The sequence below is a fragment of the Lagenorhynchus albirostris genome, chromosome 1, assembly GCF_949774975.1.
Source record: "Lagenorhynchus albirostris chromosome 1, mLagAlb1.1, whole genome shotgun sequence".
Taxonomy (NCBI): domain Eukaryota; kingdom Metazoa; phylum Chordata; class Mammalia; order Artiodactyla; family Delphinidae; genus Lagenorhynchus; species Lagenorhynchus albirostris.
The window spans coordinates 124,604,026-124,619,427 of record NC_083095.1 but is presented as its reverse complement, the minus strand read 5'-3'; the positions used below and the strand labels follow the sequence as shown (position 1 = coordinate 124,619,427).

The 15,402-nt window shown below is 41.2% G+C and overlaps 2 protein-coding genes across 2 annotated transcripts in view; one reads left to right on the top strand and one right to left on the bottom strand.

Annotated features, from left to right (window-relative positions):
• The window catches only part of TIPIN (TIMELESS interacting protein), a 249,307-nt gene that overhangs the window by 141,509 nt on the left and 92,396 nt on the right, over positions 1-15,402 (top strand). The gene's annotated exons all lie outside the window — the stretch shown is intronic.
• MAP2K1 (mitogen-activated protein kinase kinase 1) overlaps positions 1-15,402 on the bottom strand; it is a 79,530-nt gene that overhangs the window by 25,256 nt on the left and 38,872 nt on the right. The window contains exons 4-5 of the mRNA XM_060152493.1: positions 10,380-10,457; positions 9,754-9,805 (exon numbers count right to left, since the gene is read on the bottom strand). Of these exons, the coding sequence (XP_060008476.1) occupies positions 9,754-9,805; positions 10,380-10,457 (130 nt within the window). The remainder of the gene's footprint in view (positions 1-9,753; positions 9,806-10,379; positions 10,458-15,402) is intronic.

Here is a 15,402-nt window from a genome sequence, read left to right as displayed (position 1 = left end):
CCCAGAGATTTCAGAGAAAACGTACACTCCCAGAGGGACCACAGATCTAATCCCCACCTCCCGACCAACAGCCCATAAGCCACGCACACCAGGCTGAGCCGCACAGACGGCTGCGCCCTTCGTACACCCGGAGGAAACAGAATACAATGTCCGCACGACACCAAGGCAGATCACAGTGGATCGCTTCACCGTGGATGAAATCCAGAATACCTGGCCACAACTTCAGACACGGGGAATACTGCCTCTACTTGTCCTGCCCAAGAAGTCCTGTTCCACGATGGCAGAGACCAAGCACTTCAGGAACCAGAGTGAGAACCTCCTGATCTCCGGGTTCCCATACAGCATGGACACATCAGAAACATAGGAAAGGCAGCCACAGGCACACTCACAGCAGTGCAGCTCACTAGCACCAGGACACGCTCACCTGGTCGGAGAAAGGAAACTGAAAAACTTTCAAGAGGCTACGACCTAGCTGGAAAAACAGGACCTAAACGGTACCTGAAAACAGTTGTTCACCCCACAAATACCATTATTGTACTTCCTCTCACTTAAAAAGTAATCTGTAAGTGCAGGTATGCCTAATTTTGTATCACTGACATATTCCCACCCCCTAAAAAAAAAAGTTTGAATCAAACTGATATAATTTGCTTGCCTTCTTGAAGAGTCTGTGAGAAATTGGATTTGAAAAATCCTCTAGTGAATGTTTTGAAAAAGCAAACAAGTGCCCCTAGGGCAACTTGTGCTAAAAGTTACTTTTGTACATTAGTTTTACTTAGAACAGGGCACACCTAGACATCACTTTCAACCTAATAATTTAAAATCCTGTCACCTTTGCCCACAGATGTGCCAACCCGTACCCACACTCAGTAGGAAGGGATGGTCGCTTGATACTTGCATGACTGTCGTGGGAGCGTACGCTTAGGGGCAGTCACAGTGGCCCCCTGTGGGAGGTGACTCAGCCTGCAGCCCCCACCCAGTGAGGCGAAGAAGGGCCCGCTGGCCCAGCAGCAGCATCCCTGCGGGAGCCGTGGACTCGGGCAGCTGCTTTTCTGCCTGAGTGACCCAGCCACCCAAACCAGAGCAGCCCTCCCTGGTCCCTATCCCAACACAGTCTGGGGGTTCAGCTTTTCAAAGGCTTCTCTGTACTTTTCCAGGCTCCTTCCAGTGAATATGTTTTGAGAAGCCTAAACCAAGTTAGGCTGGTTTCTGTTGCTGGCAATCATAAAAACCTACTGATTCATCTGCTAAGCAGCAGCTAACATATATTAAGTGTCTACCATGTGTCAAGCACTATTCTAAGTGCTTTGCAGGCATTATCTCAATCCTCGCAACCTTTAAGTAGGCTCTATTTTCTCCACTTTTCTGAGGTTTGGAGAAGTTAAATTACTTGCCCAAGGTTACACAGTAAGTAGCACAGTCAGCATTAGAACCCTGAACTTCTATCACTGTGACAGAGTGAAAAAACTGGCCACAATATTTTGTAGCTCCTCCCAACAAGAGATAAAGTGCATCCCTCTACTTTCTGAATCTTGGCTTGGCCACGTGACTTGCTTTAGCCAATAAGACATTACAAAAAAACCTGACACAAGCACATGCTTAAATGGTGCTTGAGTATTGGGGTTACCAATACTTGCTACTGAAACCCTAAGACCGTCATGGGAAGAAGCCAAGGGTTTAGCCTCCCAGAGGATGACTGAAAACATGGGGAAGAAGGCCCTGCCATCCCACAGAACTGTACAAGGTAATAAGCTGTTGTTGTTTTAAAACTACTAAGTGTTGGTGTGGTATATTACACAGCAAAAACTAACTGAAATAATCACTGAGCTATCCCCACCAAGTCAGTATCAACAAGTAAAGAATTTTAAAACACATGAGGCAGAGAAAAAGCCTCTTTATTCTTCCCCTTTTTTCCTCAAGGACAGAATGAGAAGAAACGGAGTTTAAATTTCATCAGGAAAGAATATATTTAGAGCAGAGGAGGAACTTACTGGCAGTGAGAAAGCCTAAAGACAGAGGCAGAGAGTCTCTCTCTCTCATTCTCACCCTAACTCAGCTTCCAGGAATCGTTCACTCATTGTGCTTCTGGCTAAGGAATCGAGTTGTGTAAGAGTACCATTTCCAGGCCAGGCCTTCCAGTGAATTCTTTCAGGATTCTTTCTGGAGAAGACCCACAAACGGCAGGAGGCTGAAAAGCTGAGCGGCCAGGCCAGGGCTGCCTGCACACACACTGCTCACTGGAGCAGAAGTCCTTCTAGCGACTCCCCCTTCTCGGCTGGGCAGGGAGTGAACCCTCCACCAAGACATCTGTCCAGAGACCCGTCTGGCTCACAAAGCAGCTCTGCATGCCAAACAGCAATAACTGGTGGAGCCAGAAAAGAAATTCCTGGGAGAGTGGGAGCAGCAGCACCAGGCGGAAGGGGAAAGCAAGCTGGTTATTCCAGGAATGAGCTGAAACCTTCCTCTCTTTGCAACGAAAATAAAGTGAGCCCTCCATCAGCAACGCAGAGCATGGCACATACTAGGCACATGGTAGAGAAAAAACCAGGACTAGATTCATGACTGGGTTAAAAGCAGAAGACGTGGGTTCTTAGCCCAGCTTCACTGTTGATTCCTGTGTGTTCTGGCACAAGTCAGTCACACACCCACCCATTTAACAGACCTTTCAGGAGGAGCTAGTCTGCTATCATGTTGGGGACTAGGGATACAAAGATGAATTCGACGTGTTCCCTGATTTGAAGAAATTCACAGACTAGCGAGAGAGACATATAAACTCTCTGAGCTTTGGTTTCTACATCTATAAAACAGGAAAAACACCTATTTCAGAAGGTTGTTTGGAATAATAAGTGAGATAAGTTGCATAAAGCACCTAATACAGCACTTAGCACGTAGCAGGTCCTCAGTAAACAATGATCATTATTTTTTACAAGAAAGGGATGGACACTGTGTCAAAGGAATACAGAGGCAGAACACTTAATCCACTTAGGGAAGGGGCTGGTTCATAGGAAAGCTTCTTGTAAAAAGAGATGTTTGAGCTAAACAGTAACATTATTACAATTAGCTATCATTCATTAACGACTTTGACTAATTTTCACGACTATATAAGTATATAATTTGCAATTATCGCTCTTTGGCATGAATTATCCTCATTTTACAGATGAATAAATAACTCAGAGAGTTTATACACCCTATCTGTAAGGGAGTTAGGATTTCAACTTTAACTGGCTGACTCCCAAGCCTCCGTGCCATAATACTTAAAAAAGGATTAGCATATAGAATGGATAAACAACAAAGTCCTACTGTATAGCACAGGGAACTACATTCAATATCCTGTGATAAACCATAATGGAAAAGAATATGAAAAAAAAGAATGCATATATGCGTATAACTGAATCACTTTGTTGTGTAGCAGAAATTAACACAACATTGTAAATCAACTATACTTCAATAAAAAAACATAGACATGATATATTGATATATTAAAAAAAAAAAAGGATGAGCAGACTTAGTCTAACAAAGTTATGAGTGTGAGGGGGTGGGGTGGGGATTAGAAAATCAGCATTGCCAGGAAAGGCAATAATAGGAGCAAAGGTGCAGCTCAAAAAAGGAATTCAATCTCACTGGATCTCAGTTTCCTCACAATTTATATAAAGGAATAAGAAGGGCAATTAGCATTTGTTAGGCCCTTCTATATGCAAAACACCTTGCCAGATGCTTTCCATATGTAATTTCATTAATCCTCACAGCAACCTAGGAGCAGGCAAGAGGATTCCATTTTATAGATGGAATGGAATGGAACACCTTTACTCCACCAGATCCTTCTACAACACTGACCTCATGGGTCCCTCTAAGTGAGATTACACATATTATTCGCAGCCCCAGAACACAGCCCCACGCTCAAGAAATGTTGATTCCTCCTCTCCTCTCAGCTACTCCTATTTCCTAAAAATTGACACACTAAAATATTCTAATATAAAACACAGAGGTCTTTAAAAAAACACAGATTAAGGTCCATGAACTGCTGGAAAACTGCTCCCCGCCTCAAGCCATACCATACCTCCTACTGACACTTTCTTAATTGTCAGTGGAAAGAAGACAAAATGTAGCCAGTGCAGTTAGAAAGCAGAAGGCTTTCTACAGTTTTGCGTTTTAAGTGTATAGTTTGATGCATTTTGAAAAAACCACAGGTGGTTCACCTGTGAACCCACCACCAAATCAAAATTTAATATTTTGATTACTCCAGAGTGTTCTGTCATGCCGCTTTGAAGTTCACCCTCACTCCAGCCCCTCAGATCCCCAGGCAACCACTGATCTACTTTATTACTGTGTTACTGTGGATTAAATCTGACAGTTCTAGTAGAATCACGCAGTGTGGACTATTTTCTATAAGGCTTCTTTCACTCAGCATAATGTTTTTGAGATTTGTCCAAGTTGTGTGTATCAACACTTTGTTCATTTTTATTGTTGAGCTGTATTCCGCTGTTTGAATATATTAAAATTTGTTTACTTGCTCAGCTGGTGAAATATTTAGGTTGTTTCTAGTTTGGCGCTATCATGAATAAAGTTGCTTATGACATTTGTGCACAAGTCTTCATGCGGACAAATGTTTTCATTTTTCTTAGGTCAATACTGAGAAATGGAGTTGGTGGATTGTACGGTTCAATTTTAAAAGAAACTACCAAACTGTTTTCCAAAGTGACTGTCCCTTTCCCTGGCTGTGTTTAAGAATCTCTCTTTATCACTGATTTTCAACAACTTGACTTCTTTTTTTTTTTTTTTTGCTTCTTGCTTTTTTACAGCTTTATTGGTGTATAATTTTCATACAATAAACTCCATATACTTAAAGTGTATCACTTGATGAGTACATATATGACCATGCCCACAATCAAGATTATAAACATATCTATCACCCCCCAAAGTTTCCTCATGCTCCTTTGCAATTCTTCCCTTCCTCCCCTTCCTTCATTCTCCAGGCAACCACTGATTTGTATTTTGTCATTACAGATTAGTCTGCAATTTCTAGAATTATGTAAATAGATTCACACAGTATTTGACACAGTTCTTTGTCTCTTTCATGCAGCATCACTCTTTTAAGTTTCATCCATACTGCTGCAAGTTATCAATGGTTTATTCTTTTTATTGCTAAGCAGTATACTATTGTATGGATATACCACAATTTGTTTATGCATTCAACTGTTGATGGACATTTGGGTTGTGTCTAGTTTTCGGCAATTACAAATAAAACTACTATGAACATTCAGGTACAAGGGCCTGATTGGACCTATGCTTTCTTCTTTTCTTTAGGGAAAATCCTAGGAGTGAAATGGTTGAATGTATCATAGATACATGCTTAACATTTTATGAAACTGATAAGCTGTTTTCCGGCACAACTGCACCGTTTCACATTCCTATCAGCAGTGACTGAGAGTTCCTGTGGTTCCATGTCCTCAATAACAGAGTTACTCTCTACAGACATTCTAGTGGGTGTGTAGCAGTAACTCATTGTGGCTTTAACTTACATTTCCCTAATGATGTTGAATATCTTCTCATGTGCTTATTTGCCATTCGCATATCTTTTTTAGTAAAGTGTCTGTTCAAACCTTTTACCCGTTTTTTTTCAGAAGTCACAACTAATTCTGACACTTTATTGTTCCAAGGATATCATAGTTTATTTTTTCTTCAGCTATTGTTGACATATAACATTATGGTAGTTTGAGCTGTACAACATAAAGATTCGTTATTTGTATATATTGTGAAATAATCACCACAATAAGTCTAAATGAGATCTGTCACCACATATAAGTAAATTTTTTTTTTCTTTCATGAGAATTTTTAAGGTCGACTCTCTTACCAACTTTAACGTATTCGATACAGTATTATTATCTATGGTCAGCATGCTGTTTCTGCCATCTCATGACTTATTTATAGCTGAAAGTTTGTAACTTTTCACCTTCAGGCATTTCACCCCAAACACCTCCTGCCTCTGGCATCCGCCAGTCTGTTCTATGAGCTGGGATTTTTCTTTTTTAAAAGATTCCACATGGGGCTTCCCTAGTGGCGCAGTGGTTGAGAGTCCGCCTGCCGACGCAGGGGACACAGGTTCGTGCCCCGGTCCGGGAAGATCCCACATGCCGCGGAGTGGCTGGGCCCATGAGCCATGGCCGCTGGGCCTGCGCGTCCGGAGCCTATGCTCCGCAATGGGAGAGGCCGCAACAGGTGAGAGGCCCGTGTAATGCAAAAAAGAAAAAGATTCCACATGTAAGGGAGATCATGCAGTATTTGTCTTTCTCTGTCTGAGTTATTTCACTTAGCATAATGCCCTCAAGGTCCTTTCATGTTATCACATGGCAAGATTTCATTTTTTATTTGGCTGAATAATATTCCATTGTGTATCTGTATCACAGTTTCTTTATCCAGTCATCTGTCATTGGACAATGGGCTGTTTCCCTATCTTGGCTATTGTAAATAGTATTGCCGTGAGCATAGGGGTGCATATATCTTTTCAAATTAGTGTTTTCCTTTTCTTCAGAAGTGGGATATACCCCAATACCAGAAGTGGGATTGCTGGGCCATATGGTAGTTCCACTCTTAATTTTCCGAGGAAATGCTATACTCTTTTCCACAGTGACTACACCAATTTCCATTCCCACCAACACTTCACAAGGGTTCCCTTTTCTCAACATCCTCTCCAACATTTGTTATTTCTTGTCTTTTTTTGTTTTGAATTTTATTTTATTTATTTTTTATGCAGCAGGCTCTTATTTGTTATCTATTTTATTAGTGTGTACATGTCAATCCCAATCTCCCAATTCATCACACCACCACCCCCCCCCCGCCACTTTCCCCCCTTGGTGTCTCTATTTCTGTGTCTCTACATCTGTGTCTCTATTTCTGCCCTGCAAACTAGTTCATCTGTACCATTTTTCTAGGTTCCACATATATGCGTTAATATACGATATTTGTTTTTCTCTTTCTGACTTACTTCACTCTGTATGACAGTCTCTAGATCCATCCACATCTCTACAAATGACCCAATTTTGTTCCTTTTTATGGCTGAGTAATATTCCATGATATATATGTACCACATCTTCTTTATCCATTCCTCTGTCGATGGACATTGAGGTTGCTTCCATAACCTGGCTATTGTAAATAGTGCTGCAGTGAACATTGGGGTGCATGTATCTTTTTGAATTATGGTTTTCTCAGGGTGTATGCCCAGTAGTGGGATTGCTGGGTCATATGGTAATTCTATTTTTAGTTTTTTAAGGAACCTCCATATTGTTCTCCAGGTTTCTTTTGATTTCCATTTGCATGGAATATCTTTTTCCATCCCCTCACTTTCTGTCTGTATGTGTCCCTTGGTCTGAAGTGGGTCTCTTGTAGACAGCATATATATTTTTACCCATTTTTTTAAAATTGCATTGTTTATCTTTTTATTATTAGGTTGTCAGAGGTCTTTATATATTCTAGATAAAGTCCTTTGATGGATATATGTTTTGCCTATATTTTCTCTTAGTCCATGGCTTGCCTTTTCATTTTTGTCACAGTGTCTTTGGAAAAGCAAATGTTATTAATTTAGATGAAGCTCAGTTTATTGGTTTTTCCCTTATAGTTTGTGCTTTTTTTAAAAACTTCATTGGTTTTTTTTTTAAATTAATTTATTTTATTTTTGGCTGCATTGGGTCTTTGTTGCTGCAGGCGGGCTTTCTCTAGTTGCGGCGAGTGGGGGCTACTCTTCATTGCGGTGGCTTCTCTTGTTGCGGAGCACCGGCTCCAGAGCGCAGGCTCAGTAGTTGTGGCGCACGGGCTTAGTTGCTCCCCAGCATGTGGGACCTTCCAGGACCAGGGCTCAAACCCGTGTCCCCCGTACTCGCAGGCGGATTCTTAACCGCTGCACCACCAGGGAAGTCCTATAGTTTGTGCTTTTTATGTCCCATTTTAAAACTCTTTGCTAAAACACAGTCACTAAGCTAGTCTCCTATGTTTTCTTTTAGAAGTTTTAGAGGTTGATCCACTGAGAGTTAATTTTTGTATATAGAGTGAGGTAATGGTAGAGGTTCATTTTTGTGCATATGGATATCCAATTGTTCAGCATCATTTGTTGAATAGATTCTTCTTCCCCTATTGAACTACTTTGGAATCTTTGCCAAAACTCAATTGACTCTTTATGTATGTGTCTGTTTCTGAACTCTTCATTATGTTCTATTTGATCTATTATGCTTAGCTTCACACCAATGCAACACTCTATTGATTACTGTAGCTTTCTAATAAACCTTGAAGTCAGGTAGTCTAAGTCCCCCAACTTCGTTTTTCCTTTTTAAAGTTGTTTGGTCTATTCTAGGTTCTTTGCATTTCCCTATAAACTTTAGACAAAATTTGTCAACTCTACAAAGGCTACTGGGATTTTCAGTGGGATGGCTTTGAATCTACAGATCAAATAAAGCAAAACTGACATCTTAAGAATACTGATGGTGGTTGTGGTTGCGTAACAATGTGAATGCACTTAATGCCACTGAACTGTATATTTTATTTCTTTTTTTTAAATTTTACTTGAACTGTACATTTTTAAATGGTTAAAATGATAAATTTTATGTTATGTATATTTTACAAGTTTAAAAATTTAATTAAAAAAACAATACCTATTCTAAAATTTAGAATGTATTACCTAATACATAGTGGCTCATAAGTTGGCCAGTCAATTTCACCAGTCCACTCCTCTCTTCCTCCACCATCCCTCCCTAGACCTGTCACTATTAGCACACTGTAGCTAAAGGGACATGGCCGAGAGCACTGTGTTTTTCCATCTGTCTTTCCTTTGGCTTCTTCATCTTTTTTAAAAAAATAAACTTTATTGAGGTATAACTTACATACTGTAAAATGCAACCACTTTAGCAGAAAGTTTGACTTTTGATCAACGCATATACCCACGTATCTACCACCACAATCTAGATATAACAGTTCATCACCCCAGAAAGTTCCGTCATGCCTCATTGATGTTAATCTCTCCCTAAACCCTCAGGTAACCACTGATCTACTTTCTGTCCCTATAGATCTGTGTTGTTTTCTCTATAATTTTATATACATAGAAACAGTTTGTACTGTTTTGGGTCAGGCTTCTTTCATCCAGCAGAAGTGTTTTTGATATTCATCAAAACTACATGTGTCAATAGCCTGTTATTTTTATTGCTGAATAATACTCTCTTGTATGGATATATTGTAATTTGTTTATCTCTTTGCCTGTTGAAGAACATTTTAGTTATTTCTACTATGAATATAGCTGCTTTAAGCATGTGTATACGAGTCTGTATGGACATATGTTTTCATTTATCTTGAATAAATATCTAAGAGAGGTATGGTTATATGATAAGTGTATGTGTACCTTTATTAAAAGAACCCAGAGTTTCTTTTAGAGTCAAACTCATAACCAGTTAGTCATGGCTTTGGGCCTACGCACAGTCTAGTCCAGTGGCAGCCAGGGACACTGGGGGTTAGGTAACTAAGTTCTAGCTGGGCATCTGGTCTCTGCATACTGGGTGACTATGTCTGTCACAGCCTCGGGTAAGAGGTATACCACATACTAAAAAGAGGATGGTTCTTGCTGCTCCAGATATCAAACTAAATAGTCAAAGAGTGGTAGTAAAAATCAAAAATACTAGCAAATGGCTTTTATACCAAAACAAAACACAGAAGAGGCTGCAACAACTTTTAGACTTCAGCAAAAATCCAAAACGTAACAACTAGCAAATAAATTCTTACCTCTGTGCATAATCTTGTGCTTCTCCCTCAGGTATGTCAGGCCTTTTATTACCTAGGGGAAAGGAAATGTAAAAAGATGGAAACTGAAATAGTGGTGTTTAGAAAATACTCAACCTTTCTATTTTAAAATGATCTAGGAAATATTTCATCTAACATCACAAATTTGCCTTCTTCCCTTATTTTTCTTCTCTCTTTTGATTTTTTAACCTGTCTTATCAAGAAACCATCTTTTTACATGGTATATAGAGTATGATTTTAAAGCAAAATTGATTATTGCAAGTTTAGACAACTGTAAAAAAAAAACACTTTGCTTGAAATCATTTACTTCCAAATCTGCAATCTAAAAAAGAGGCTTTCTGATGCCACAAACAGGAATTCTTTTGGATACCCTGTCCTATTTTTGAAGACGGAAATACAGAAATCTACTTTGCTAGTTTTAGCGAGAAAGAGCGGGGGGTGGGGGAGAGATTGTATCTAGAATCTAGATAGAGAAAATTCTGGTGAAAAACCTAACATTTCTTACAAACCTTCCCTTTGTTGACTTCCTATCTTCCTCCTTGTCCCTTTCCTACCAACTCAACTTATCAGTGAGGGAACCTGGAAGAAAGACTTCTCAATATACTCACAGCAATGCTAACTTTTCCTAAAATTTGTTCAGGAATTCTTCCAGCTTTCTTCAGGACTTGATCCAAGGAACCCCCATCCTAAAAACAAGAATACCAGCCCATTTAGTGACAATGTTTCTAACTATTCTTTCAAGTGTTAAACTTCAGCAGGAAAGTAAATCTCACACATGACAAAATCTTCCTACAAGGGCACCCTTCAGTTTGTTCCAGATATCAAGTAAGACATGAATGCAAAACATTGTGGGAGCTGCCAAACAACTAACAACTCAAATCCTATGAATAATCATTAAATAAATTACTAATTTAGTGGTCAAAAATTACTAATTCAATGGGTAAATTACTAATTCTACTGAACTGACAGAACAGAGTAGCAGTTAGGAGTGCAGGCTCTAGTGGCAAACTGTCTAAATTTGCATCCCAACTCTTTCTATCTAGTGGACATTGAACAAGTTACTCCACTTGTAAAATGTGGATGATAATAATTATAAGGCTATTATTATTCATAGGGCTATTATAAGTATTAAACAAGCTCATATATATATAAAGCCCTTAGAACAATGTCTAGCCCATAGTAAGTGCTCAATAAATGTTTGCCAGTTTGTCACCATTGTGTAAGTCACAACTTGCATCTGGCATTATCCTAACAAATTATATTTAATAAAATCCAAAGCAAAATGTCATAGAAAGCAATCATTCATTCCACAAATCCTACAAGATGCCATGCACTGTGTTAGGTTCTATGGGGAATAAAGATACAAAAAAGACCTAGCTCTTGTCCTCAATAAATTTACAAACTAGTAGGAGAAATATACGACTTAATAAAATATAACAAAACAGAATAAATGTATAGTAAAAGTGCTACACACACACTCAGAAGAAGGGAGAATTCTGCCTTCACTTAGAAGATAGCATTTGAGATGAAATCTTACTCAAAGAATGAGCATGATTTCCATACCTGGAAAAGGAGAGGGGCAAGGGGACAACAGAACAGAGCGGAAGCATGCTCCTAACCACTGGAGTGCCAGGGAATTCCCAAGAACAGGGTATCTCAACAAGATCAAAAGCAGAGAAGCATTAAATTGCTTAGTACTCCTGGGATGACATGCGGTTCATTCACTGTAGGCGTATGAAGAAATGCAGGGATGGATCAGGCTGGAAATGGCCATCTGTGGCCAGATCATGGAGCCCCACCAAGGCACTAAGACCTGACTTTACGGAGGCAGAAGGAAAGGTACCCAAACCACAGCAGCTGAGAGAAAGAGATGGGGCAATTAGCAAGCAGCTGATCAGGCGGAGATGACATGAGCAGGACCCAGGGCAGAGGCGGTGGAAAGGGAGTACGCAAGAGGGGATACACATGTGGAGTGAAGCTGGCTTCTGTAGGGCTCGCATACAAGGGCCTTCCCATCCGTGGAGGCTACATTTTAACCTGAGATCTTGAAAAAATGCTCACTCAAGGAACCCTCACGTGTTGAGACAGAAATATGTTCCTGCCGCTATGGCTTTGGGTGTAGCCAATTATCAGTCACAATATAAAATTACCCTAGAAGTAGAGATAATTCCTACAAACTCAGATTGATTTTCTAAAGTACACTGTCTACACTAGGCAGCTACCATCATCAACTATCATCTCTTAATCACCTCTGTGTAAGGCAGAGGGATACATGAGGGACTAGGAATGGGAAAAACTATAAGTACAGGAAAAAATACCCTCTGCCTGGGGAGACAGAACATATTCATAAAGAGGCAAGGCACCTTAAATCCTCCTCTGAACAAGGCAGGGAACAAACAGTTGAATGAAGAGAACACACATTGCTAAAGGTGCCCAGAGGAGGAAGCGATTCCTGGACAAAGCGGCCAAGGGAAGGGCTCACGACAAGAGTGACACACGGAAGCTGAGCCTTGGAGGTGGGCAAGATCTGGGTAGGAGAGGCAGAGAGGTGTTCCCACTGACATCCTGCCTCCAAAACCACCCAGCCTTTAAGATGCAGCCATGCAATGTAAGGTCACAGAACAATGCATAACATAATAAAGAAAAGGAGGACAGAGAATAATCCCATTTTTATAAAAATAAAAAAGTGTGCATATACTCACACAAAACCAGAATGTCAAAAATGTTACCAAAATGTTCCAGTCTAGATAGTAAGATTATCAGGGGTCTTTGTTGTGCGATAGTTTCTTCTTTGTGCTTTTCTATGGCTTATACATTTTCTACAATAAATAAATGTCTTACCTTTTAAAATTACTGACCTCATTTATGAAAGTGGAGAATTAAATCTATAAATCAATTAACAGATACTTACTGAGCGCCCATTTTGTACAAAGGCATCATTAGGTAGCTACAACACTACCTAAAGGAGGTGAGAAAATAGGTAAGACTCATTCAGGGATACAGAGCTCTCAGGAAATGTTACCTAAAACAATGCTAAAAATAGATTATCAACTTAAAAGTTCTATGCTTATAAAAAGGATAGTTTGGACCAATGACTTTCTATCACAGATCAACTCTGGATCATGGATGCTGATAGAAAAAGAAAACAGTACAGGTGTATACTCAAATGCACACTAACACCCCTGAATACGTTAAACTTCTCATCATAATAAACTCCCTAGCACAACTACCGAATGGTGGGTCAGACCACCAAGGAGCACAGGAGAGGATTTCAAACTTCAACCTAAGATTCAAATGGGCCATAATCTCCACACGGATATGAGCATGGAATTATAAATCTAGAGTCAAAGAGAACTCCTCTGTAAACACACATTTTCCAAGAGCCCTTGGAAGAGCCCTAATCCAGGCGGTGAGCCAGGCTGGGGTTTGAGTCATCCTTTGAGCCTGGCTGCCTCCACAATGACACAGGTCCCTGTTGGCCAAATCAGGACAGCGCCACAGCCCAGGTAACCACACCCAAGTCAGCAGGCTCCTAGAAATGCCACAGGGCCTCTCAATTTCCCTTACTGACAGGAACAGGGACTCCAGTGCAGAAAGTTTCCAGCCATTTCTGTTTTGCTTTCAGTTGAATGTGGTTTCAGACTCCTTGTTTGAACGACTTTGCCTAATTATCAGGGAGGACTATACACTTAAAACTAGGTAACAGAGCAATTCTGTCCAAATCAGATGCAAACGAGGCAGAAGAGCTAGCCTGTGGTTCTCAGGTTCCACAGCCAGGACAGGGCGGCCCAGCTAACTGTCTTGGTTTACACTTTCCCTGGGGGTTGTGGTAAACATTTCTGTCAAAAAGGAGGAAACGCTGGCTCTCCACCCTTTAACCTCTTCTGTGCTACAAGCAGAGTTACAGAGTGAACAACGGGATTAGCAGGATTTAAGAAGCATGAACCACATCAGGATCTGCCAGTGTTGCCTGTGACTCACCTCACAACCTTTCGATTCCACTGCACTGTTGCCAAGGACCTGCCTTCGCTGACTAAAGCTGCTGAAACTGTGCTTATTTTTAGAAGCCAATTATTAACTAAGTCCATGGTGCTTCTGTGAAGGTTTCTACAGAAGAGACAAATGCTTTATGGAAAGAAAGAGCTCAAAAGCTTTTACTCCTGCATAAGAAACATCAACCCTGAGTCCCCAGTTCTCTGGTTGCTCAGCTACCACCTGAGTAGGAATCTACTTCCCCAAAGACAAGAACATTCCTGTTCTGATCAGGCAGCAACCATGTACCCCTTGGGTCTCAAAACTCAGACTGGGCAGTGCAAACACAGCTTATGTCTAGAAAAGGTCAGCCCCTAGCCAGGTGCATTAAGAAGATGGGGCTCCATACACGTTGATGACAAATTTACTTTAAACTGCATCCACAAAACAATCTGAGCAGTGCGTAAGTAGACGGTACATGGTAAAGCAAATATGGCAAAATGTTAATGGTAGAATCTAGGTGGTGGCTTTAGAGTGTACATTACACAATTCCTTCAACTTTCTGTACTTTTGAAATTTTTCATAGTAAAATGCTGGGGGAAAATGCCAATGACAAGGAACATCATGCAAAGACTGTGACACGGAGAGAACCAAAGAATCTTAGAAGCTGGGATATGGCTAATGAACAGAGCTCTGTATGACAACACCTTTGAAATGTGGAAGCTGAGACAAAGCAGAAATCCCTAAAGAGAAGTGGCAGCCAGTGGTCAGAGAATTTCCTATCACAAGCAGCCAGCGCAGGAGTTCTCCTGCAGGAGGGCTTGCTCAGGGACCAAGGAGGGGTGAGAGGGCCCAGCCTAGAGTAGAAAGCTACTCTGGAGCATGGCTACATGAACTTCAGGCCACAACTGCTTCCTTACAGGGTTCCGTCCCTGGCAACTCTGAGCCTCTCCACTAGGGTTAGCAGACAGTTCCAGCTGCCCTCTGAGCCTGTGTATACCCAGGAACAGAAGGCCCTAACTCTCTCTTGAGCCCTAACTCTCTCTTGAGCTCTGACCATGCACTCTCCCATCCTACTTCCTTTATCCAGTCATTCAACACATATCACCTAATAGGTGCCTTACACTCTGCTTGGCCCTCAGAAAGGTTTTGACCCTCCCAGTCTCTGACAGTCAGTTTTCCACACTCAGGCCTCCCAGGGTAATTCCAGAGATATCTTCTGCTTCAGGGACTTACGTGGGAGGATCTCAATATCCCCAGAGAGCCAAATCCATGGGGGAAAACAACTGACCTGCAGGTACTAGAAATGGACCAAGAGAATGGGAAACCAACGCTTGTGACATCCTCTGTCATCTCCTCCTCCAGGAGGGAAAGGGTGGACAAGGGCAAGGAGCATGAGGTTGTGATCAAGGTCTATGAATACAGAGTGAAGAAAGGATTCCAGGGCTTCCCTGGTGGCACAGTGGTTGAGAGTCTGCCTGCCAATGCAGGGGACACGGGCTTGTGTCCCGGTCCGGGAAGATCCCACATGCCGCGGAGCGGCTGGGCCCGTGAGCCATGGCCGCTGAGCCTGCGCGTCCGGAGCCTGTGCTCCGCAACGCAACAGTGAGAGGCCCACGTACCACAAAAAAAAAAAAAAAGAAAGAAAGAAAAGAAAGG